The 22,434-nt window shown below is 39.7% G+C and overlaps 2 protein-coding genes, 1 long non-coding RNA gene and 1 other non-coding gene across 5 annotated transcripts in view; 1 reads left to right on the top strand and 3 right to left on the bottom strand.

Annotated features, from left to right (window-relative positions):
- On the bottom strand, positions 1-74 carry trnat-agu. The gene has a single exon. It is a non-coding gene; the product is annotated as a tRNA-Thr (tRNA).
- Positions 75-374: 300 nt separating this feature from the next.
- On the bottom strand, positions 375-10,336 carry dnaja2a (DnaJ heat shock protein family (Hsp40) member A2a). Its single transcript, XM_024295192.2, has 9 exons — positions 10,100-10,336; positions 9,002-9,061; positions 5,411-5,640; positions 5,258-5,338; positions 5,051-5,184; positions 4,782-4,978; positions 2,399-2,543; positions 2,137-2,264; positions 375-1,398 (listed from the first exon to the last, which is right to left on the bottom strand). Exons 1-9 carry the CDS (start codon positions 10,175-10,177, stop codon positions 1,210-1,212), a joined length of 1,242 nt encoding a protein of 413 aa, XP_024150960.1. The 5' UTR covers positions 10,178-10,336; the 3' UTR covers positions 375-1,209.
- Positions 10,337-13,077: 2,741 nt separating this feature from the next.
- Positions 13,078-22,434, bottom strand: part of LOC112160568 (neuropilin and tolloid-like protein 2) — a 25,809-nt gene continuing 16,452 nt past the window's right edge. Inside the window, exons 7-10 of the mRNA XM_024295191.2 lie at positions 22,130-22,358; positions 16,315-16,428; positions 16,109-16,239; positions 13,078-14,664 (exon numbers count right to left, since the gene is read on the bottom strand). Of these exons, the coding sequence (XP_024150959.1) occupies positions 13,921-14,664; positions 16,109-16,239; positions 16,315-16,428; positions 22,130-22,358 (1,218 nt within the window). The 3' untranslated portion in view covers positions 13,078-13,920. The remainder of the gene's footprint in view (positions 14,665-16,108; positions 16,240-16,314; positions 16,429-22,129; positions 22,359-22,434) is intronic.
- LOC118598613 lies at positions 14,685-22,434 on the top strand. 2 transcript variants are annotated; one of them, XR_004947658.1, is made up of 5 exons: positions 14,687-15,241; positions 16,139-16,824; positions 16,900-17,007; positions 17,102-17,282; positions 22,114-22,434. It is a non-coding gene; the product is annotated as an uncharacterized LOC118598613 (long non-coding RNA). The 2 variants fall into 2 exon arrangements; XR_004947657.1 differs by having other exon boundaries at positions 14,685-15,241; positions 16,139-17,007.

Consider the following 22,434-nt stretch of genomic DNA (forward strand, 5'->3'; position numbering starts at 1 on the left):
AGGCACCGCTGGGATTCGAACCCAGGATCTCCTGTTTACTAGACAGGCGCTTTAACCAACTAAGCCACGGCGCCACGTGCACTACAGAACAAAATTAGGTTTATGAAGACAGGAAAGAAGATATTACATCATATTTTCTAGTCAATTAGCATCAATTATGTTTAATATTGCTTTAGAATAAACACTTTCCCTCATTGTAACTTGATTTTTAATACTTTTAATTCATTACATTTCACCTGCAAAAAATTAATATAACATGACATTTAAATCTTCCGTGATTTCTTAACGAAAATTAAGTTTTTGTACATTTTAGGCTTGAATTGTTATAGTATTTATCTTTAGAACATTAAATAAAAAAGGGGCCACACACAGCATTATATTTGGGAATTTATTCAACAAGTTCATAGACATTTCTTAAGAAGAGTGCTGCTTTACTGTATGTTTGGTAAGTGCAGGAACCAACGCGCTCTACATGCAAATGGTCTCAGCACAAATACAGACTATACTTCTTTTTTTTCCTCATTTCATCAATGCTTTTCTTAAAAAAAAAAAAAAGAAAAATCACAGCTCAAAGGATCAGCAGCTGCAGATGTTTACCAACAACAACCACTTTCATGATATACACAGCTAATGTTTGGAATTAAAATGTAAAGGAAAAGGTAAAATACTACAAAAGAAAAAAAAAGTGAAAAATCAGAAACAAGTCCTACAAATGGTGCAGAAAGAATGAGTCTGTCAAGAAGAGAACTCAGCACCTCTGCACATCAGTTAGTTCATCTTAAATTAATGTAAATACTATGAATACAAAATGCAATCACAGGCTCAGCAAACAAGAAACAAATCCGTCTGATCTGGAGCTTCAGGGTGGGACTCAGAGTGAAGGATTTTTGTTTTGAGGGAGGGGGTTATAGTGAACACCAGATGACAGATCAGCGAGGCGCTCACCGAGGCAACAACGTTTATGCATCTTAGATACTCTTTACAACATCTACCTGAAGTCTCAGAGGAGTCCGTCTCAGCTGCACTGTTCCTCAGATGGAGCAGGTCGTGTTTGTAACAATTCAACGGTTTAAGGTGCTGTGGAGCAACCAGGCCCTCTCAGCCTCGCTTACATCCTTCTTTACTCTGAAACTCATACATTTCCCCCCAAGTAGATGCAGGCCATGTTTTTTTTAATATATATTTTTATGTGAAAGAGAGAAATTGAGATTACTGATGGGCACACTGCACACCCGGCCCGTGGTGACCGCTCTCGTCATCGGAGCTGTCGTTGTACGCCTCTCTGCGGCCGCCAGACGTGGAGCTCTGGCTGACATCGTAGTCCTGCAGGTCCACCTCCTCCGTGTCGCCGGTGATGATGGGGGGCTCCGGCCTCGAGGGCAGCATGTCCTCCAGCTCCTACAGAATCAACAATGAGGATGCTGAAAAGGCACTTCAAGATCGGTTAAGGTTTCTGTGAAGTCGGACAATTTCAGCGTGTCTTACAACAAAGAAAAACTAATAACTGTAGCGTTATTTTCTGACGTAGCTCCCGTTTGCTTTTGCTCATAACCATGTCTGATCCCTGCAGGATAATAAAGGTAAACAAGGATCAAAATAATTTGAAATCATCAAAAAAAATATTCCTATTTTAATAATTACCCCTCAAACAAACAACAAATATCTCTTATTATGACTGCACCCATGACATTAATTTTTTTTGTGCTCGATCGTTTGAAAACACGTGAGAATTACATCAATTAAAATAAATCCCGTCAGAATAATATCTGCTAAAATGAAAAGACGATATTTTCAATAGAAACTCAAATACTGAAGGATTATTCTAACTTGTATTTAGATCTAAGACAGGAAATGAAAACACAGTTCAGCAGCACATTCATAAAATAAATACTGTACATTTTTCTGTTGAAATTTGTACAGTTACCTTTAATTATTTTTGTAAAATTGAGTTAAACTTCGCTCAGCTGTCAGCTTTGTTGTTCTTATCTCAAACACCAGAAGTCACTGTTCACATCTTCAGCCCTGTTGCTATTTTGTCTGCATCACCGTGAAAAGAGTCTGTTGAGAGACTATTGGGAACGCTTTTTGTGAAGGTCTGAATCCTGGAGGTGCTGCAAACGCTGGAAGTTGCCGTACCGTCAGTTTCTCGGGGCTTATCCAGTTGTTGTCTGGAAACTGGACATCAAACTTGACGTACAAATCCCCCTTCTCGAATGGGTTCCGGTACTGGGGCATTCCCTCTCCTCGCACCACCCTGACTGAGCCTGGAGGACACCGAGAGTCAGACAAACTCCGCTTCAGCCGCACGAAAAAGAATTCTGTCTTCAGATTTTTCATGGACAGACTGATCCGACAGTAAATACATTGAAATTTAAATCAGTTAAAGTAGAGGACGGACCTGGTTCAATGACTTTTCCAGCAGGATACTTGATGACGATCTGTCTCCCATCTAAGTGCTTTAGCGTGAACTGGAAGCCGCACAGCGCCTCCACAAGGCCGATCTTGTGATTGATGAAGAGGTCGTTTTTTTCCCTCTTGAAAGTCTGGAAAAAGGAAAAGCAAACATCAGAAGAACGCAGCTTTCCAACACGAGGTGAAGATCTGGACGACTCGACCACAGAACCAGAACATCAGACACGAGCTGAAAAATGAGCAGAACACAGGTGGCTGATGGGAAAATGAAATGTCTTAAAACAAAAAAAACGTTCCTGTTGCTCATTCTCCGTCATCCGTGACATTTACAGTTTGACGGTAGATCATTATTGAGCCGTCTGAGTCAGTCTGTTCGAGCAGAGGCTGTCAGATCTAGTTTACATTCAGCAGAATCAAACATCTTTTTCTCAGTCTGACATGCAGCACAACTCATCTGAAGAAAGAATAAACATAAATCATAAAATCTCAGGGCTGACCTTTGAACTGCTGATGGTTGGTAAATAGCTCGACACACACATTTGCACCAGATTGCAGTTTTGTTTATGTGGAAATCTTGAGTATTATATTATATATAGGAATGTCTTAAGTTTACAGATATCATTAGTGCTTTGGTTTTATAAAATCACCTCAATGAGCAAATATTTTATGTGATATGTGCTTGTTTTGAAGCATTTTATATGTTTTGATAAAAATATAAGCTTAAAATATAAGTATCATTTTTCCTTTTTACTGATTGAAAACTTATCCAAACTGTGACTTTGAAATCATGACACGATCCAAACCGAGTTTTGTGATTAAACCTATAAAATCAGAATCCATTTAAACAGGATCGGTCTTCCTGTCAGCAGAACGCTGAAGTCCAGGAGAAAATAAGAAGTTTGTTGCCATCAACAGGGCAGGCACTAGGACCAAGGAGACAACATCTGTAACAGCTGGAGTTCATGTACAGAAACCAGCGATAAAAACTGTAAAATGTCAATAAATCTGAACTTTGTTACTTGAAAGTTATCAATCTGTCGTAGTTTTTCTGATTTTCATCTAACAAAGTTTGCACACGTCACCATTGAACACGTTCTCATTTAACCCTTTAACATTTAGTCCCAGCATTCAAGTTATTTCGACTACTGTAACTTCTAAAGCATTTACGCAGATAATGCAATTCCAGCGGGCTCTGTAGCGTAGAAAAGTAGCCGTACACCGATGGGTAACGCTTCACAGAGATAATACGCTGCATTTCGGTGCAAGACGGACATGAAAAGCCACTTTTCTCCGCGTCAGAATCAGCTGATTCACATTTATCATGTAAATGACCATAAAGTCGATCAAAGACGTGTTATTGAGGTGTAACAGCCGACGTCTCCGGTGTTTAAGGGTTAATGGAACAGTGTTCATTACTGTAAAAAGTGCTGGAATATGTAAACCAGATTGTTGACTTGTAGGGCTGTGGATCACTACTTCAGTGGCACAATTCTTACTTTTTATTATATTTGTTGCTATGTGTGTGTCTTTTTTATGAATGTATGAAAATAAAAATGTTGTGTATTAAATCATCATTATTTATACATTTATTTAGAACAGATTATAAGTAAGTATCATTTATCTAGCACCTTTCACAGACAGAAACCTCAGGTGCTTCACAAGTTAAAAGCATAAAAACAAATAAATACTTCAAAAGGTAAAAACATAAAAGACAAAGCTTCGCAGGTTAAAAACATAGAAGATTAAACCTCACAACCTAAGAGACATAAAAGACAATATCAACAAAACTGATGAAGAAAAGAAAGATTTAGATAGAAAGAAATTCTGTTTGTCAATTTTAACATTTTTTGGTCAGTCAAGAGTTACAAAACAAAAAAACATAATTATCACTGCTGATTTGGATCTTTTAACAACAAAACCTGAAAACTTCCTCCAGTTTTTCCATCCTCAAAGTTCCGCGATACTTTACGTGTAAATACGGTATAAAAAGCTTCAGAATCACGTTAATTGCGTGAACTGTTGAAGAGTTTCCATAAATCCAGGAGCTTCAGTGTTGAAGCTTTTTTCAGAACTTATGTCAGTTAATTGGAAGTTCAGTCTCATTTTTGACTGGAAGAAAGCTCTCACTACTTTTACTTTGAAAACAGGAAGCTTCACCGACACGAGGATTTGTTTACTTTCAGTAACAGTAGCACATGGTCTGATTTAATCGATGGCTGCAGCCATATTGGAAATATTACCACATTTGCAGAGAGAACTTGACAAAAGAAGGTTCTTTAGGTTGGGAGAGTTCAAAATGATTGACTCAAAACTGCAAAGGAATCAAGAAGTTAAACTTCCTGTGTGCTGAACTGGATCGGTGCACCCACCTCGTGCTCTTTCTCCTGCAGGACGAGGACTATATCTCCGGGCTCCACGCCAGGCGCCTGATCCGCCTCTCCCCCAAAGGTAATTTTCTGTCCATGTTTCATCCCTTTGTCCACGTGGACTTCCAAGATCTTCACCTCCTTCACAACTTTCTTGCCTACGCACTTTTTACAGCGGTCCTTCTCATTGATGACCTCGCCTGGGGAACAGAGGACGCGTTTCGTGGCGGTTTGACCTTCTGCAGCTTCAGTTCTAAGCATTCACTGCCTACCTTCTCCGTCGCAGTCGGTGCAGACAGACTGCATCTGCTGGACCATGCCTGGGGCCAGCTGTCTGATCATGATGCGCATGCCACGCCCCCGACACGTGGAACACTTTTGTACGGCGCCCGTCTTGCCTCCTTGTCTGCGATCATCAACATGAAGTTGAGGTGGAGTTACAGACGGAGACTCGCTAAAGCAACGTTTGCACGACTTACCCGTTACAAGAGCTACACAAAACATTCTTGCTAAGCTGGAGTTTGGTTGTTTTTCCGTTGTAAAGGTCCTCCAATGAAACCCTGAGGAGCAAACGTCAGACATTTAGAAAACTCAGACGACGCCGTTAGACGGGTCCAGACTCTCGGACTCACTTCAGTGGGTGGACCATGTCCTCTCCTCGTCGCCGCCCTCCGTTTCTGGAGCGGTTTCCTTGTCCACCCATGAAGCCGAAGAGATTGCCACCAAAAATGTGGGAGAAGATGTCGTCCATGCCAGGACCGCCCCCGCCTCCTTCCCGTAAGCCCTGCTCGCCATAGCGGTCGTAGAGCTCCTTCTTCTCGGGGTTTGACAAAACTTCGTAGGCGAAGCTTATTTCTTTGAACTGCATCAAACAAACAAAAACACTTTAATACGGAAATAAATTCAACTAAAACAGTAAAACATTTCAGTAGAAATTGCTCAAGTAGAGGTGCTAATATTTTCTTCAAGTCCACACAGGCCAACATCCCAATGTAGACTCAGGTTGACCCACATAAAGGTCAGAGTCACGCGTCACTTTTCTGTTGATGTGTTACCATAGCAATAATGAGCTGCAGACTGTCTGTTGTGAGGCCTCTAATCTTCCGATTGTTGTTCTTTCAAAGTGTATTCTTCCTTTTTCAAATACACAACTAAAACTTTATAATTATCTACAGCCGTGGACATAAACTTGTACCAATTAAAAATGTTTTTCATTTAATAGTTTAGATCAGTGACCAATTTCCTCCAAAATAAAAGAACATTTGAACATTTTCCTTTTCCAGATTATCACCTCATGGGAAATACATCAAGTTAATAAACTGGACTCAATTCCATTAAAAAAATGCTTCCAAAATTTACAAGTCTGAATGTGACAAACTATTATGTTTAGTTTCAGAGAGAATCGGATTTTTCTTTCACATTCTGATTAGACTGCAGCCTTTAAATAACTACAAAACTTGAATTATTTCCTTTTTAACAAAGCTGCATTTTTATGCTTGTAAAAAAAGTTATAATTCAAAATTATTCTGAATCATTCAGAAAGTTTAATAATATATTTTTTAGGGCCGGGAATCAATTAAAAAAAAAATTAACGAATTGATCGCAAACTCAGAAATTAAAGTATTTGCTAGCTACTTACTATCTGCAAATAATCACAATATGAAATTACACACACATTTAAAACATTTATTTTTAACCCTTTAGAGCCTCAGCTACCAGAAATAAGAATTTCTCTCCCAAGAATAATGCTGTCTATTTGACATTTTTCCTGGAAATCTATTTTTTTCAGATTTTGCTTTTCCCTCATAAATTTTCCTTATGTTTGTCAATAATAATAAACAGGTTTTTGGGGGAAGTGTGATCCAGCTGGATTTCAAGTTGGCTCGGCTGGAATCTGCTCTCAGGTGGAAGCATCATTTTTGCCCAAAAACTACAAATAATTGCCATACTATCTGTTCAATTTAATAAAATCTCAAATCCAGAATATTTAAAAGTTTACATTTTTTAGACAAAGTTTTATCGCGCTGATCTCACAGTTGCACGGTAGGACGTCTGAGCCCGTTAGTAAATATTAACACGTTAATTCTGTTTTGATTAATCAGTGTTAACTTTCACAGCCCTAATATTTTGTCAGAATAAATGATTAGATAAAGCAGTAACTGAAGAAACATAAGTTAGTTTCTATGGTGTCACACATGTAAAAGATTATCAAATAAAGCTAAAAACAAAACAGAAAATAGTCTAATTCAAACAAATTAAATATCAAAAGTAATAAGAGCAAAAACAAGTAAAATAAATTAGAACTTTCTTAAATAATTCTTGCAAGACTCCTTCAACGTGTTAGTGATGCAGAATAATATCTCATGGGCTGATAATTCTTCTTGATATCTGGTTCTGCTTGAACCGTCTGGCTAATGTGAAATGACTAGCATGCTAGCTTAGCTGTGAACATCAGTCAGACTCTCTGTTGTCCTGACAACAGAGTTGTTCCTGCAGGAAATGACCGGTTTCAGATTTCTTTCAGATTTACTGTTGACAGTTGGTGACTTGATTTTCAGGTTGTTTTTTTCTTTAAACGGTGCGTCTAGAAGTTGAGTCATGACGTCTGGACATAAAGTTTTCTTCTTTGAAACAATTCAAGGAAGAAGAATTCTTGTTTTAGTACAGAAACAGTTCAGTGGCCGAGTGTTAGAGTGTCCGCCTTGAAGGTGGGTTCAAATCCGCTGGATCATAACAAAGACTATAAAAATGGTTCCTAGCTCAACACCCACTTCACCACCACACACATAACAAACATGCGTTATTAGCTGCTTGGAGATGCTTAATGGACGGTTATTGAAAATAACTTCACACAGAGGTGGACAACGAGATAGAAGACAGCACAAGTTACTTGAAAGATTTGTCTAAGAATTTCACATCTTGCAGCACTACAGAACTCAATTTGCTCCGTTTTAACATTTTGTCGCCTTTGTATTCCCTGCTTCAGTTTAATATGAACTAGACCGTGATACAATGGCTGATCGCTGTGAAGTATAAAGCCGTGTAGGTACCATATGTGTTGCAAGATCGGTACGGGGGACTGTGACTTGATGACATGTAAGATTACGAGTGGTGCGGACCATTGGACCACCACCACACTGGGAAGGGTGAAGTGTGTGCTAGCGAGTAGCATGCTAGCTTGGTTTGTCGCCAATGTATATATATTTATATATTTTTAATGTGTTAAAACAAGGCTGATGTAATTTGAACGTATTTTCCTGTGACCAGCACAAAACCTGATAAAAATTCATGTCAATCTTACATAATATGTGCGGTCAAAACGCAGCTCCATGACTTGATAAATACGCCGACGTCTCCTTTGATAGACGATGATGAACGCTACAGCTATAGGAGAAATTTGAATGTATCTGATGTAAATTAAAGTTTTGTTCACACCCACCGCTGAGTTTTTTAGGGAATGATTGCGTCAGTTGGTTCGTGTTTATTCACATAAATATGATTTAATGGAAACAGTGAAATCGTGTTTTTTTTTTTTACATTTGTAGAATTTTGAGGCATGGAAATGCAGCATTTAAAACATAGGAGTTAAAAACAAGTTTATAAAGCCACATGGCTTTCATGGATCTGTCTGTTGGGCTGTTTTACTATTTAAGTTGATTAATAAAAATTACTTGATTGGTTAATTTTGAGTTTTTTCAACCTTTTTTTAGCCAAAGTTTGTCTTTCCCGAAAAAGAAAACAAATGGCACACGGGCAAAGAAACTCTTATTCATATTGGATGAAAACAGTTGATGTTCAGACAATGGTACATGAGTTTTTTTTAGACCAATTATGTGGAATTGGCCCATTAGTGTACCACGGAACACTGATTAAAAAACTGGGTTAGTTAATAAGACCTCTAACAGCTCCATGGTGGAGAGATGTGGTTGAAATGACTTGCATTAGCAGCTGGATCGTGAGAGGTCAAACCTACACTGCAGCTCACCCTCAGGGGAGGAGGTCAAGTGCAGAGACACAACATTTTGACAAAAACTGATTGATCAGAACAGTCAGTCCCCATAGTGAGGCCCTCAAACATCAGGTAATTGTTTTCTTCAGCTTTCTCTGAATGTTCTCCTAACTGCCAAAACAAATGGTTTAGGCCACTTTGATTAAACTAAAAGCACGAAGCCTTCACGGTTAATGACCGCCAACCAATAGGATTATCTTCACAGGGGTTTTACCTTGTCGCCTGCATTTGGGTTCTTGTCAGGATGGTATTCTTTTGCCAGTTTCCTGTAGGCCTGGAAGAACAGCAAAAAAAATGTTAAAAAAAGTTTACACCTGTCACATCTTCACAGGAAATGACAACATGCTGTTTATATAACTCCACGTGGGACCAACCAGACAAATGCTCCATCTTTAAACTTTAATTGAAATGTTTTAGGATTACTTTAAGGGCAAATGACGATGAAATACGCCTGTTTTTAAACACAAAGACACAAAATGTCTGACAGTTTCTAAGCTAACATTTCAGTAAACTTTGCTAAATAGCATTGCTAGCTTATGTTTATCCTTCGACGCAGCCCCTTGTATGCCTTTTACCCCAAAAAATATATAAATCAGACACGCTTTATTTAGTAAATAGTTTGTATCGCAATATGACAACAAAATTCAAAGTACTGGGCACGTGCGTGCGAATTTTCCAGAAAAAGAAAGTACGGGGCACCACGAGGCCATTCTTGTTTAAACCAGATAGACGTTTAAAACAAATAAAATACAAGGAAACTAAAATAAATTATCAATACACTGCTGCAGATAGAAGATATCGATTTTGTGTATTTATTCCATAATAATACAGTTGTCCGTACACAGTGTCACAAACACAGTAAGATTTAGATCTGAATTCGTAGAAAATTGACAATAACTTATTAACCCGGTTAAGTCCTCTCTTCACTGAAGGGTTAATGACTCAATAACAACCAGTTTGAGGCGAAAAGAAAAAAAAAAGATTACGAAACACGGCGTGATTAGCACGCGCGTCACTTCTCTAAGCTAATGCTAACGTGAGGTCACCGATTAGATTCGAACAAAGACTCCCTCCGATTCAACCAATGCTTGTTTTCAGCCTTAGATTAAACGTACGTGTCGCGATTTTCCCTTTAGTTTTAAATCGGGTCAAAGTTTACAGCTACACATCACTGCGGAACATCCAGGCCACTTTAGCCCGTTTCTTTATGAAGCCGACATTAGCTAGCGCAGCTAGGCACCGCATTTCCTGGTTAAACTCTGGACACAAGTTGATGTGGTTTCGCCTCGTTAAGTTCCCCCCAACAAATTACCTTCTTTAGTTCATTTTCCGTGGCGGACGGAGACACTCCCAGAATGTCGTACAGTTTAGTGTCCACCACATTGGCCATGGTGTTTCGCTTGATGTTTCTTCGGCGAGGAGGAGGCGGACAAAGAGAAGGAGCCGGTGGTGCTGCTGCGCGAATCGCTCTGTTCGGCCGGTTCCTGAACTTCCGGAAGACTCCTGGGTCTAGTCGCACGCTGCTGCCCCCTAGCGACCAGTTGAATGCATGGCAAAACAACAAACACCAGAGAAGAGAAGGAGCGGCTGAGTATGGAGAGAAAATAGTCTCAAAGGATATGAATTCATTCATAATTACTGATGTGTAACCTGTATGGGGTCAAATGAGGATCTGTGTAAAGTGAATGAAAAAACAGATTGAAAATTTGAAAATTAGGGATGGTAAATTCGGGAAAAAAATAAATTAGAAAACAGTTTTAAACTCAAAAATACTTATTGAAAACGTCAAAGAATTAAACAAAATTAAAAAAAATAATATTGAACATTTGAAAAAATAAATACTGAAAAATAAAAAAAAATATCGAAAATGTGCAAGAAAAAGTAAATTTGAAACTTGAAAAAAAAGCTAAATCTATTTTAAGTTTTTAATGCTATTTTGGAGTTTAGCCAACATTTCAGCTACATGCAAGCTGTTTTGGCAAATTAAATCTTTTTTTAAGGCTCTTTTGGAGCTACGCTAATATTTATATGCTAGCTGTTTTGAATAATTTTGGCTTTCTTCAGTTTTTTAGGCTATTTTGAAGTTTAGCATTTTTTTGAGCTACATGCTAGCTATTTTGGCTAGCCTATTTTTTTGTTTTTTAGGCTAATTTGGCATTTAGCTAATATTTTAGCTGTCTATCAGCTTCAGCGTTTTCAGCGATTAGCTTCAGCGTTTTCAGCCATCAATTTCAACTTCTTCAGCTATCAGCACTAGCATCTTCAGTAGTCAAATTCAGCTTGCAGCATTTACACTGGCATTATAACAATGCTATATCTAGTTCATAATTATGTTACAAAGTTACAGTTTGAAGTTTTAAAAATGTAGTTTTAGAGTGTTCAATAAATGTTTATCCTGTTTGGCCCGTGACCTAAAGTGTGTTTTGGATTCTAGCCCCCTCCGCGTTTGAGTTCAACACCCCTGGTCTAGAGCCTGGAGGCACTACCAGGAAACAGACCAGTACATCAGGAGATGTAGAGGAGACTGTATGAGGGCAACAACCCTGCATCAGGAACACAACCTCCTCCTTTGAGTAAGGAGAAACAGGAGCACTGCCAGAGCCCTGAAAAATGACCTCCAGTAGGCCACAAATGTGCAAGTGTCTCCTCACTGTTAGAAACAGACCCCATGTGGGTGGTATGAGGGCCTTACGTCCAGTGGTGGGAGTTGTACTTACAACCCAATGTGTTTAGCATTTGCTAGAGAACACCAAGATTGGCACATTTGACATTGGTGCCCTGTGCCATTTACAGATGAAAGTAGGTTTACACTGAGCACATTTGACAGACGTGAGTCTGACACCATAGAGAAGCTTATACTGCCAGCAACACCATGCAACATGACCGGTTTGGCAGTGGGTCAGTTATGGTTGGAGGTGGCATTTTTTTGGAGGCCATATGGCTCTCCATGTGCTCACCAGAGGTAGTCTTACCGCCTTTAGGTATTGAGAATCGGTTCTCAGACCCCTTGTTAGACCATGTGCTGGTGTGATTGGCATTTGATTCCTCCTAATGCCAGACAATGGTAAATTTAAATTTGTATTTAGATTTGTGAACGATCTAAGAGAGGAAATGAAAATACAGTTCAGCAGAACATTCATAAAATAAATATTGTACACATTTCTTTTGAAATTGTTCAGGTTACCCTTTATTATTTTCGTAAAATTGTGTCAAACAGTGTTCAGTTGTCAGGTTTGCCGTTCTAAATGTGAACACAGGAAGTAACTCGCCATTTTGTCTGACATCACCGCCAAAAGGGAAGGATTATTTGACCAAAGCAAAGTTTGAAGGTAAAATAAAGTATTTTAAAGAAATATTATTATTTCTAACCATGTGAATATCTTGAAATCATTTTTATTCATTGTACAACAAGTGTCTTTTCATTGAAAACACATATTTTCATGGAAAATACAACATTAAAAGACATTTTTCTATGTTAAAATTGTTTTATTGATAAGTAAATGTCAAATAATGAAAATTATTTTGATGTTAGCATCATTTGTATTGAGCACTGCATGTTTTAACCCAACCCTGCTCTTGATAAAGATATGAGTTTCTTAAAAAGCTGAATAAAATCAGCAGTTCTCCTGCTGGGGGCGCTGCAGCACCGCTGAGGAGACTCTCCTAAGTGAGAATTTGTTTCTGAACCTAGAATATCTTTTAATGAAGCTTTAAAAAAAAGGTATACAGAGAGAATATTTAATTTCCGTGTTATTACAATTACGTGGTACATTACCAGTAATGATAACATAACAATAACAGTCAGTACCGTGTGCATTTTCTGTTGGAGTTGGTCTAATTCCCCTTTTTATTAGCAGTTTTAACTCTAATAAAGCACTGATTTTAATAAATGCTTCTTAGGATTTTAACATGATGACATATTTAGACTCCTGTGTATACATGACCCGAAGACCAGACATGAAAGCCAAACACACATCTGAAGGTCACATGTTCCACAAGATGGCCCCGAGCTCAAGTTTGGACAAACCCGTTATGACAGCAGAGGAAAGCGGGACTCAGCTATGCGGCGTGGAATCGAGTGAGCGACGGATAAAGTGGAAAAAAGCCACAAACATTCCTTCACGGGAGGATCTGGGTTGTTTTAAGGTGGAATTTGTCAGATTTAAATCCTGAGGCATCTTTTTGTGTTGTTATCCAACACCACAAAGAGAGTATCTGACCTTAAGCAGACATCTCCAGCGAGTGGGCATCCCTGTGTTTTCACAGGGAGAGGAAAGACTCACGCAGGGATGTGAGTAAGATCACCTTTAATTCAACAGAAATAAATCATACAACCAGTGGTTAAAATCATAAAATGAGTCCAATACTGAATACAAGTCTGTCACTCGGGGAAACAGGTTGTGCTTGTTTGACACACTCTGGTTAAGGGAGAATAAAAAAAACAAATGTTTTCTCCTGTTTGAGACAGGTTTTTAAAAGTGATTGTTGATTTTTTCCCACATGCTCCCACACAGCAATAATCCGCTGATTCAGCAAAACCCAACAAGAACAAATTATTGTTTTTTTTTCTTAACAAAATAAGTTTGTCTCTTCATGTGCTCATCCTGAGGAGAGACGGCGTGGAAGAAATCCTCTGTTTGTGAGGTAACCATGACAACTACATCCTTATTATATGAACATAACATCACAGTCCTTAATCAGCTCCGATAAAAACAAACTCCTCGTGGAGAAGTCGTGGTAAAACGATCCGACCCACATTTGAAAAAGCTGAGAGTCCACATAAGGCTGGAGAATATACTGGCTTTTAACAGTACAGTACACGGACAAAAATAAAGAAATAAATTATTAGAAGACACACGATAGATCATATATTATATATCTGAGCATGGCTCGTGGGTAGATGTAAAAATTTGGTCTCTCGATGTTTCTGGCTGTTTTCTTTGATACTTCAGGAAGTGAGAGTCTCAGATGGAAAGACAGATTACACGAGTCCAACAAGAGATTTCTCCACCTCTTTTTCGTCCGTCTGTAGCTCCAGATTTATTGATTCAACCGCGTTCTCGACATGAGGATGAGAGCGCCGAACCAAGAAACGGGAGAAATCCTGTCTGCTCTTTTGACTGACGGCTCCGTTTAGAAGTCCATGGATATGGAGCGCTGCTGTGGGTCGACTAGGGTGGTGCTGTTGCGGGAGCTGGTGCCGCGGATGCTGAGGGTTCCGCAGGCTCCGCCCATTCCTCCACCTATGCCTCCAGCGATACCGCTGGGCCCCGCCATTCCCATCCCGCCCCCCATAGCCACGCCTCCAGTTATTCCCACAGCTCCTCCGATTCCCCCTCCTGCAATCCCTGAAGGTCCTCCCATCGCTCCTCCCCCTGTGGCGCCTCCTGAGATTCCCGTGGCTCCACGCCCATAAATCTCACAGGGAATCTCCTCGGTCACGCGGTCCTCGATCACCTGCTGGTCGCAGTCGTGCGCCTGCGCGTGCTGCTTGTAGCCGTAGCAGCTCTTCTTGTAGCTGGAGGTGGAGTTGAAAGTCTTCATGGGCGGGGGCTTGGAGAAGTCGTTGTGGTAGGACAGCTCCATGGAGCTCAGGGTGGTGCGGCTGTGCTTCATGCTCCCGCTGCCGCCGCCGCCACCGCCGCCACCGCCGGTGGTGGTGGTGACAGAGCCCTGGGAGCCGCAGTGATGCTCGTGGACGCAGCGGGACATGGTGGAGGAGCGCCGCATCTTGTGGAAGCTGTCCAGCTCCTCGGAGAGGTCAGCCAAGTCAGAGGACATCTCCTTGTCGCGGAGCGAGAAGAGCTCATAGTGAGGCGGGTCGAAGACCTCCTGGAACCCGGCCTTGTTGAAGACGCCAGGACGGCGAGCTACAACCTGGAAAAGAAGATCCATGCAGAAATTAACATTTAATAGAATTTCCCATAGGACGGCTAATGCTAACGCTCATTGCTGACTAAATGAACATCTTTATAAACTCACAGGTATGAACTTTCCAAACTCTTTCACGGAAATATTTTCAAAGTAACCATTTGTGGTCCAAAATATCGTTTTTTGCTCGTACTTTCTTCTTCTTATGGAATAAGGTGTAATGCTATAGTGTGATCGCCACCTTGTGGCCAAACAGAAACGCCCTCAACTTAGGTAGACATCCGTTCACAAACTTTAGCACAGAAAATTCTGGAGGCGCACAAGCGCTACCTGGCCCTGACGTCGCCACTCACTTTTGACTTCCCCTCATTGGCTGAGCAGTTGAAACACACCCCTCACTCTTCCCTTCTGCCCCTCCCAACCCAGTCAGAGCTCCATGTAACAAATTCATAAAAAAAAAAAAAAAAACCTTTTTCAAAGTGGCGGCTTTTCTGTTGGTTTTATCACCATAGCAACCATTTTATGTTTTAGTCACCTGGAGGTGACGAACAGGTCTATGTAAGTTTTAGAAGAATCGCCAAAGGTAAACTTTTCAATTTTCTTAGCAAAGGAGTTAGGAGATCAAAATCCACAGGAGGAGTTTACATCTGTAGCTGGTACTAATATTATTAAAAAAAAATAATAAGATGGCGGCCTTATACTGAGGTCAAATGTAAAAAAAAAAAAAAGAGTTTTCTTTTCCCATACTGCATAAAAATGAAAAAAAAATCACAAAATTTGTCACAAGATTTCTGTTAAGCCATAGGTCCTGCAGCCATCCCATAATCATTTTTAAACTCATACTGTATGTCTTTAAATCCATATGTCTTGGATTTGTTAGTGGATTTTGAAATAAATATTTTAAGCCCAGTAAGAGACTTTGGCCAATGTCAAAAAAGACAATTTGCTCATCAAAATGTCATTTAATTTTTTTTTTGTATTTATTTTTAAATATAAATATTTTTGGAGGGGATCTTTCAGTTTGCCCAAAATTTATTTTCACTGCATACTGGACAGGATTGACCAGATATGTTAATCTGAAACTATCAAAACAAACAAATCAAAACCAGTTGTGAAAATTCAACATTTTTCTTTAACTAAAAAAACTGAATTTCTTCCAGTTTGGTGATTTTTATAAAACAAAACTGTAAAATTCTTGCTTCATCATATCCTAAGAGTTGCTTCAGAATCTAAAAAATCCTAAAACTCCGTTTTCTATGCTTGTGATTTCTGCACAGACACGAATCTGTGCAGAAATCACAGAGGAAAGCCTCTACAAGGCTCACCTTGACCTCCACAAATGCAGCTTAAAAGCTCTGCCTTGTAAAAATGAGGAGATCCTGCAGCGTTTGGCTCTCGTTGCCATGTAACACCACCATGTTTTTCTACAATATCGATCAACACGTTCTACCTTTTTTCTTGGCTGCTTCATCTGCACCAGGATGGAGATGATGAGGAGCACGAGGACGATGCCCGAGGAGACGCCGATAACGGTGCCGTGGGTCTTGGTGATCTGATGGAAAATCCCCTTGGAGCGTTTCTCTGGAGGAGGAACACAGAAGGAGAAGATGGAGAACCAGCAAAAGCAGAATCCCCAGCAGACAGGAAGATGATCACCTTTGCAGTGGTTTTCATCCCATGGATAGACGCAGTTCTGCACGCCGTTGCACACCAGCGTGTTGTTGATGCACATGTTGCTGTGGCAGAAGAACGTGTTGGCTGTGCAGGGAGCTGCAGGACAAAAAAAAAGATAAAATAAAACAAATGACAGCACAATGAACAGGAGCAGAAGGTATTGCGCTGATAATAACAATAAAAGCGCGATAGCGGGGCGATACTTTGGCTGCAGAAGTCTAATGAAAGAGAAAATGTGCTATTATTTCTTGAACGGCTCGAGGTCTAATGGGGACGGAGCACGCCAGGCCATACATCATCATCTCCTGCATCAGCAGGTGATGAGGGGAGAAGATGGCAGCTCCGCTGAACTGCAGCCGTCATGTCAGGAGGTCTGAGGCGGAGGCGACAGAGGAGGACGAGGAGGAGGAGGAGGAAGGCTCGGAGCAATCTGAGAGGAGATGAAAAGAAAGGAAATGGCTCCCAGTGCATCATGTCGCGCTGGTCAGGCAGGTGAGACAGACCACATTAAAGCCTTTCTCGTCGTGAGCGCTGACGGCTCCGACTGCTGACTGATAATCAATGCAGGCTTCAGGAGGAAGAGCTCCAAGGCTGATGTCGGAGCAGCAGAACCGACTCTCACCTTTTGTCTGACTTTCCCAGGCCTGAGACTCAACTGACTTTCACAGGAAGCAGGTGCAGCGATAATGAGCCACATGCAAAGCAGCAGCAGGACCTTCTGTTCAGCGGGATGCAGATATCATTAATACACCTGTGTTTACTTCATCAGCACAGAAATATTTCTGCTCAGCGCTGGAGCTGGAAGGCAAAAGCGCTCTGCTGGAAAACAACAGCTCAGGCAGCTGCTCGGCAGCTGGAAGGAGCGAGATGTTTCCTCCATCGCCGGGATCGGCTGTTTCGGTTTGGAGGAGCCCGCGGGCGGGCGTTTGGGACGGCCCGTTTGTTGCCAGGTAACAGTCATGATTGCAAACATACAGGGGTGGAAATACATCTTTCTGATTTTGTAGGTTTGTACAGCTAAAAAGAAATGTCTGTCATCCTAATCAGTTCATTTGAAAATCCAGAAATCCACTTTAAAGAATTAAGAGTTGGGGTTCACAGACCTGTTAGACCCTCCTAATCTACCTGTCACGTCAACTGAAGACACCTGTTGCAAAGAATCACCTGTAGAAAAGACTAATGTCCACAGAACAGGGGCGGACTTAGCAATTTGGGGGCCCAAGGCGAAGGGTGACATGGGGCTCTCTGCAGCAGTTGTATGGGTTTTTTTCCCCTAATCCTTACAGAGGATAAAACATCGAATAACTTCATTACTGGTTCACCTACAGAAACACAGGGCCCCTAAAGAGACAATGAAGTAAAATAAATAAATAAAAAAAATCTGATTACTAACTGGTGTGCACCAGATAGAAACTGGTATTTTTTTTCTTAAAATTTAAGTTAAAAAGAATAACCTATTAACTGGTTACTAACCAGTTAGTATTAGTAATCTGATTTTTTTACTTCAGTTTTCCAATGTCCCTTTAGGGACTCCTCATAGAAAGCATCAATATCAAGAATCCTAATTTTATGATAAGCATTTAAAAGCTGAAATCAAATTTAAATGTTAAATAAATGTATTTAAGATACATTATTTTCACTGGAGCTCTTTAGCATCAACTCAACTGTTAGGAGGAAGAGAAATACTGCCTATGACACAAAGAACACCATCACCACTGTCAAGCATGGAGGTGGAAATATTATACTTTGACAGGTTTTTCTGCAACATTTTCTACCATTTTAAATCCTTTCTTAAGCCAGGAGCCTTAAAATGAGTCGCCCAGCAGGATCATGACCCAAAGGTACATTCAAGAATACCAAGGAATGGCTAAAGAAGGTCATGGCGTGGCCCAGCCCGTCTCTGGACCTCAAATCTAGAGAACCTATGGGTAAAGTTACCAAGCGACAGTCACCAAATCGATGATTGATCTATTAAGCTTAGATTGATTCAGATTGATTAATCGATCACTAGAAATAAATGCATATAAATTATTTCACTTTCTTTATAATTTTCTCTTTCTCACTGTTCATAAAAAGCTACGATTAGGATGACAGACTGTTTATTTCTTTTTAAGAGGGCAAACCTACAAAATCAGCAAATATTGATTTCCTCCAGCGTACACGGATGAAAGAGGGTCAGAAAAACTGTCAAATAAAAATGAAAGTTTAAGAAAGATGGGTTTGAAGCTTTAATCGCTGAGTGTGTACGCTGCATCACACTTCATATGTCTGCAAAGTTTCATTAAACACAAACTGTTTTTGCTCAAACTAACATGTCACCTTTTGCTTTAACCAAGTAAAGCCTCACTGATCTATTTTGAGTAATAATTTACTTATTACAGGTTCAATAACCCGTTTATTATAATAGACTCGCTGCCCAAAACATTATTGTTCAAAGCAGGAGCACAGAAAAGGATTAAGATGAACTAAATATTGTCTCTGCCTGTCTGTCACTTTAAGCCTGTTTAATTCTTTTACCTGAAAATAATGAGCTAAATCTTCCATTAGGATTCATAGACTCAGACATTTTCATTCTGAATCTGTGTTCATTGTGTTGAGTCCTGTTTTTCCACAGAGCTATTAGCCGTCTGTTGTGTTGTTGTAGCCAGGTGGAGTCGTTTAACCCGCACAGTTTAGAACACACGGGTCTCTGGTTCTTCATTAAGTCTCTGTTTTATTCCAAAAGACGGACAAAATGTGTTTTCAGAAGAGGTAATCACTCTAAAGCTGAGAGTTTTCCAGTTATTACAACAAAGTTACAAACTCTTATTTTTGTTCCTCTACATCTCCATTCCTGAAATATGTACAGCTCTGAAGCAGTAATATGTGTACGGTAAGGGATAATACAAACATGTTACTTTAGCACTTTAGATGAGATTCTCAGGTATTTTTTAACTTTAACCTTTAACTTCACACCTTCAAACTTTAACATAATTATGAACTAGATATATGGCATTACCTGTGATAATTCTAGTGTGAATGCTGTAAGATGAATTTATCCGCTGACGATGCTAGTGCTGATAGCTGAAGATGTTAGTGCTGATAGCTGAAGATGTAAGTGCTGATAGCTGAAGATGTAAGTGCTGATAGCTGAAGATGTTAGTGCTGATAGCTGAAGATGTAAGTGCTGATAGCTGAAGATGGAAGTGCTGATAGCTGAAAATGCTAGTGCTGATAGCTGAAGATGTAAGTGCTGATAGCTGAAGATGTAAGTGCTGATAGCTGAAGATGGAAGTGCTGATAGCTGAAGATGTAAGTGCTGATAGCTGAAAATGCTAGTGCTGATAGCTGAAGATGTAAGTGCTGATAGCTGAAGATGCTAGTGCTGACAGCTGAAGATGTTAGTGTTGATAGCTGAAAACGCTGAAGCTGATAGACAGCTAAAATATTATCTAAATACCAAATTACCCTAAAAAAAAAAAAAAAAAACTTAGATAAGCCAAAACAGTTCATATAGCTGAAAAAAAATGCTAAACTTCAAAGTATTCTAAAAAAAAGCCTAAATTGACCAAAACAGCTAGCGTGTAAATATTAGCCTAACTCTAAAACAGCTAGCGTGTAGCTGAAATATTTGATAAACTCTAAAATAGCCTAAAAACGTTGGTAAATGCCAAAATAATCCAAAAAACTAGCAGAACGCCAATTTTTAAAACTTTAAAACAGTAACTTTTTAACATAATTATAAATAATAAAAAAGCAGGAATATTATTCCAGAATAAATCAACTTAAACCTAAATAACTTTTAATATTTTACTCACCATAAAATATATATTAAATACAAAATTATACAAGTAAGAAATAAGCGCAAGATAACACCAGGCCATTAATAATCAAATAAAATGATCTGGAGGGCCGGGCTTTGACACATGTGGGTTAAAGGTAAAACAGAAATAAAAACAAAAAAGCCCAAAACACTCAACTATCTGTTCTATCTAATGTAGATTCTATTCTGGCACTAAATCAGTGCAATATTTTCATTATTTTCTGGTTATTGCAGTTTGTTTTACTCTGATAAAAGTAGCTCAATTTGAGCATCCTTTGTTATTTTTATTGTTAAATAAAAAATCAGACATTATGTTTAAAGTGTGACTTAATCCTCAACCAAACATGTTACTTTTATACTCTCATGTATTCACATTTTGGATTAAAACCTCCAACTTTTATTTAAGTAATGTTGTTGGTGAAGTTTATTTCTAAACTTGTGACTATCCTAATGTGAGGATTGTGGTTTTTGGTTTGGTTTTTATCAGTTATGGTTTTGTGATCCACTGTGTCAGAGACGCTTTCAGGGGACGTGCTGCAGATCGGATTTTCTGGAAAATATTTTTTTCCTTTTAAAACGATAAGTGTATTTTTAAGACGCTTATTTTGACTTTTTTTTATTAATTATTGAGCATATCTGTTTAACAAAGTAGTGTCCGAGTTTTACCAGATTTAATTATTCACAATCTGTTCAAAGCGGCTGATAAGAAAACTCTGATGAACGAGCATTATAGTAGTATTTAAACACATCGTTCACAGACGAATCTCTGAGACGCGAAACAAGTTTCACCTCAAATTCATAATTAACTGAGGTTTTGTGTGTGCGTAATAAGTTATTCATGCATAATTTTTAAAGATTTGTGTTTGTAATAGTTTCAAACAGTTGTAATTTTAATTTGTGTGAATTGTATTTTTTGGAATTTTATAATTTAAGCACAAAACATATTATATGAGTTACAAATCAAGAATTACCCACAAATCGGAGTGAGTCTATTTTCTCTCCATAGTTTGAAAGAACTGAGAGAGCTGGGTTTAACCCCGCCCTTGCCTTCATGTCGCCTCTTCCTGGGGGCTAAATCAGTTTGACAGAGGGACATTTGCATGCACATGTAGGTATCAGTGCCTCCCCTCCACCATCAGAGAGACGCAGACGGGGTCGCTCCCTCGACACCTCGATTATGTCTGTCACTTTCCGAGCGTCGCCTCTCTGAGGTCCGCGGCGGGGCGGCATCCCGCCCCAGCAGACGAGGACGGAGCCCTCATCTGAATGGAGGAACTGGTACTTGCTTTAATAAAGTGACAGACGCTTCCCTCCGACCTCCAGAAAAAACTTCTCTGACGAACTAAATAAAGTCAGTGGTGACGAGGATCCGAATGCTAATTAATGCTCAGCTCTCCTAAAATGAAAAATGAAATAACAGCAACATGCTCGGGGAACCTGAAAGCCATTATGTTCGCCCCGGCTGCAGCGGTTACAGGTCTGCATTAACATTCACTGCGGGTTTGGCACGTGCGCATGAAAACGTGACAATTAATATCTCAGCCTATTCAAGCATTTAATGGAAATATTAGAGGGTGCTAGCAGAAAAGTGCTGGTAATTTATGCTGCTTTGAGTGCAACCTCTAACAGCACTTCTTTAAAACGACATTGACGACAAAAAAATAAATAAAATGTTTGACGAATAATTTATTCCTGTGAGTTTATCAACTTTAAGAAGCTGCAGAATGAATTTTTATTTTCCTGCTGTAAGTGACCTGTAATCAGCCCAGTGTGATGCTGTGACATTCATATCCTGAAATTATAGGATGCTTTCAGTTGCTTAAAAAAATGCAGGAGTAAATAATTGGTTTTCTCATATCTGAGCTCCAAACAGGGCCACAGTGTAATTAGTTTTGCTTGCTGAAATGACACTTCAGCATCTGCTGGTGACTGCAGAATCAGCCTCATAAATCCACGTTTTTTGTGTGTTTGTGGTGGAGGAAGAACAGATCTTACGGTCTATGTAGGAGGTGAAGAGCATGCGGAAGCGGCTGAGGCGGCTCTTCTCGTCCGCCCACATCCTCACGACCCCCACGCCGTTGTCCAGCATCAGGTCGTTGGCCACCGTGCTGCAGAACTTGGCCTTCAGGTTCTCAATGGCGCTGCTGCCGTCGTACACGGCGACGAAGTTCTTCTTGCACTCGTTGGAGTGCTCCATCTGGTAGTCGATGAAGCGCAGGTAGATCTGCAGGAAATACAGAAACATCCAGAAAAATCAGATTTGTATCATTACATAGTTTAAAAGCAAAAAAAAAAAAAAA

This window comes from Oryzias melastigma, linkage group LG3, assembly GCF_002922805.2.
Source record: "Oryzias melastigma strain HK-1 linkage group LG3, ASM292280v2, whole genome shotgun sequence".
Lineage (NCBI taxonomy): Eukaryota > Metazoa > Chordata > Actinopteri > Beloniformes > Adrianichthyidae > Oryzias > Oryzias melastigma.

Coding starts and splice junctions, on each gene's coding strand:
- dnaja2a (XM_024295192.2), bottom strand. CDS start 10,177: ATGGCCAATGTGGTGGACACTAAACTGTACGACATTCTGGGAGTGTCT. Junction 9,062..10,099: donor CGGAAAATGAACTAAAGAAG/GTAATTTGTTGG, acceptor CTGTTCTTCCAG/GCCTACAGGAAACTGGCAAA. Junction 2,544..4,781: donor TGCAGGAGAAAGAGCACGAG/GTGGGTGCACCG, acceptor TCCTTTTTCCAG/ACTTTCAAGAGGGAAAAAAA.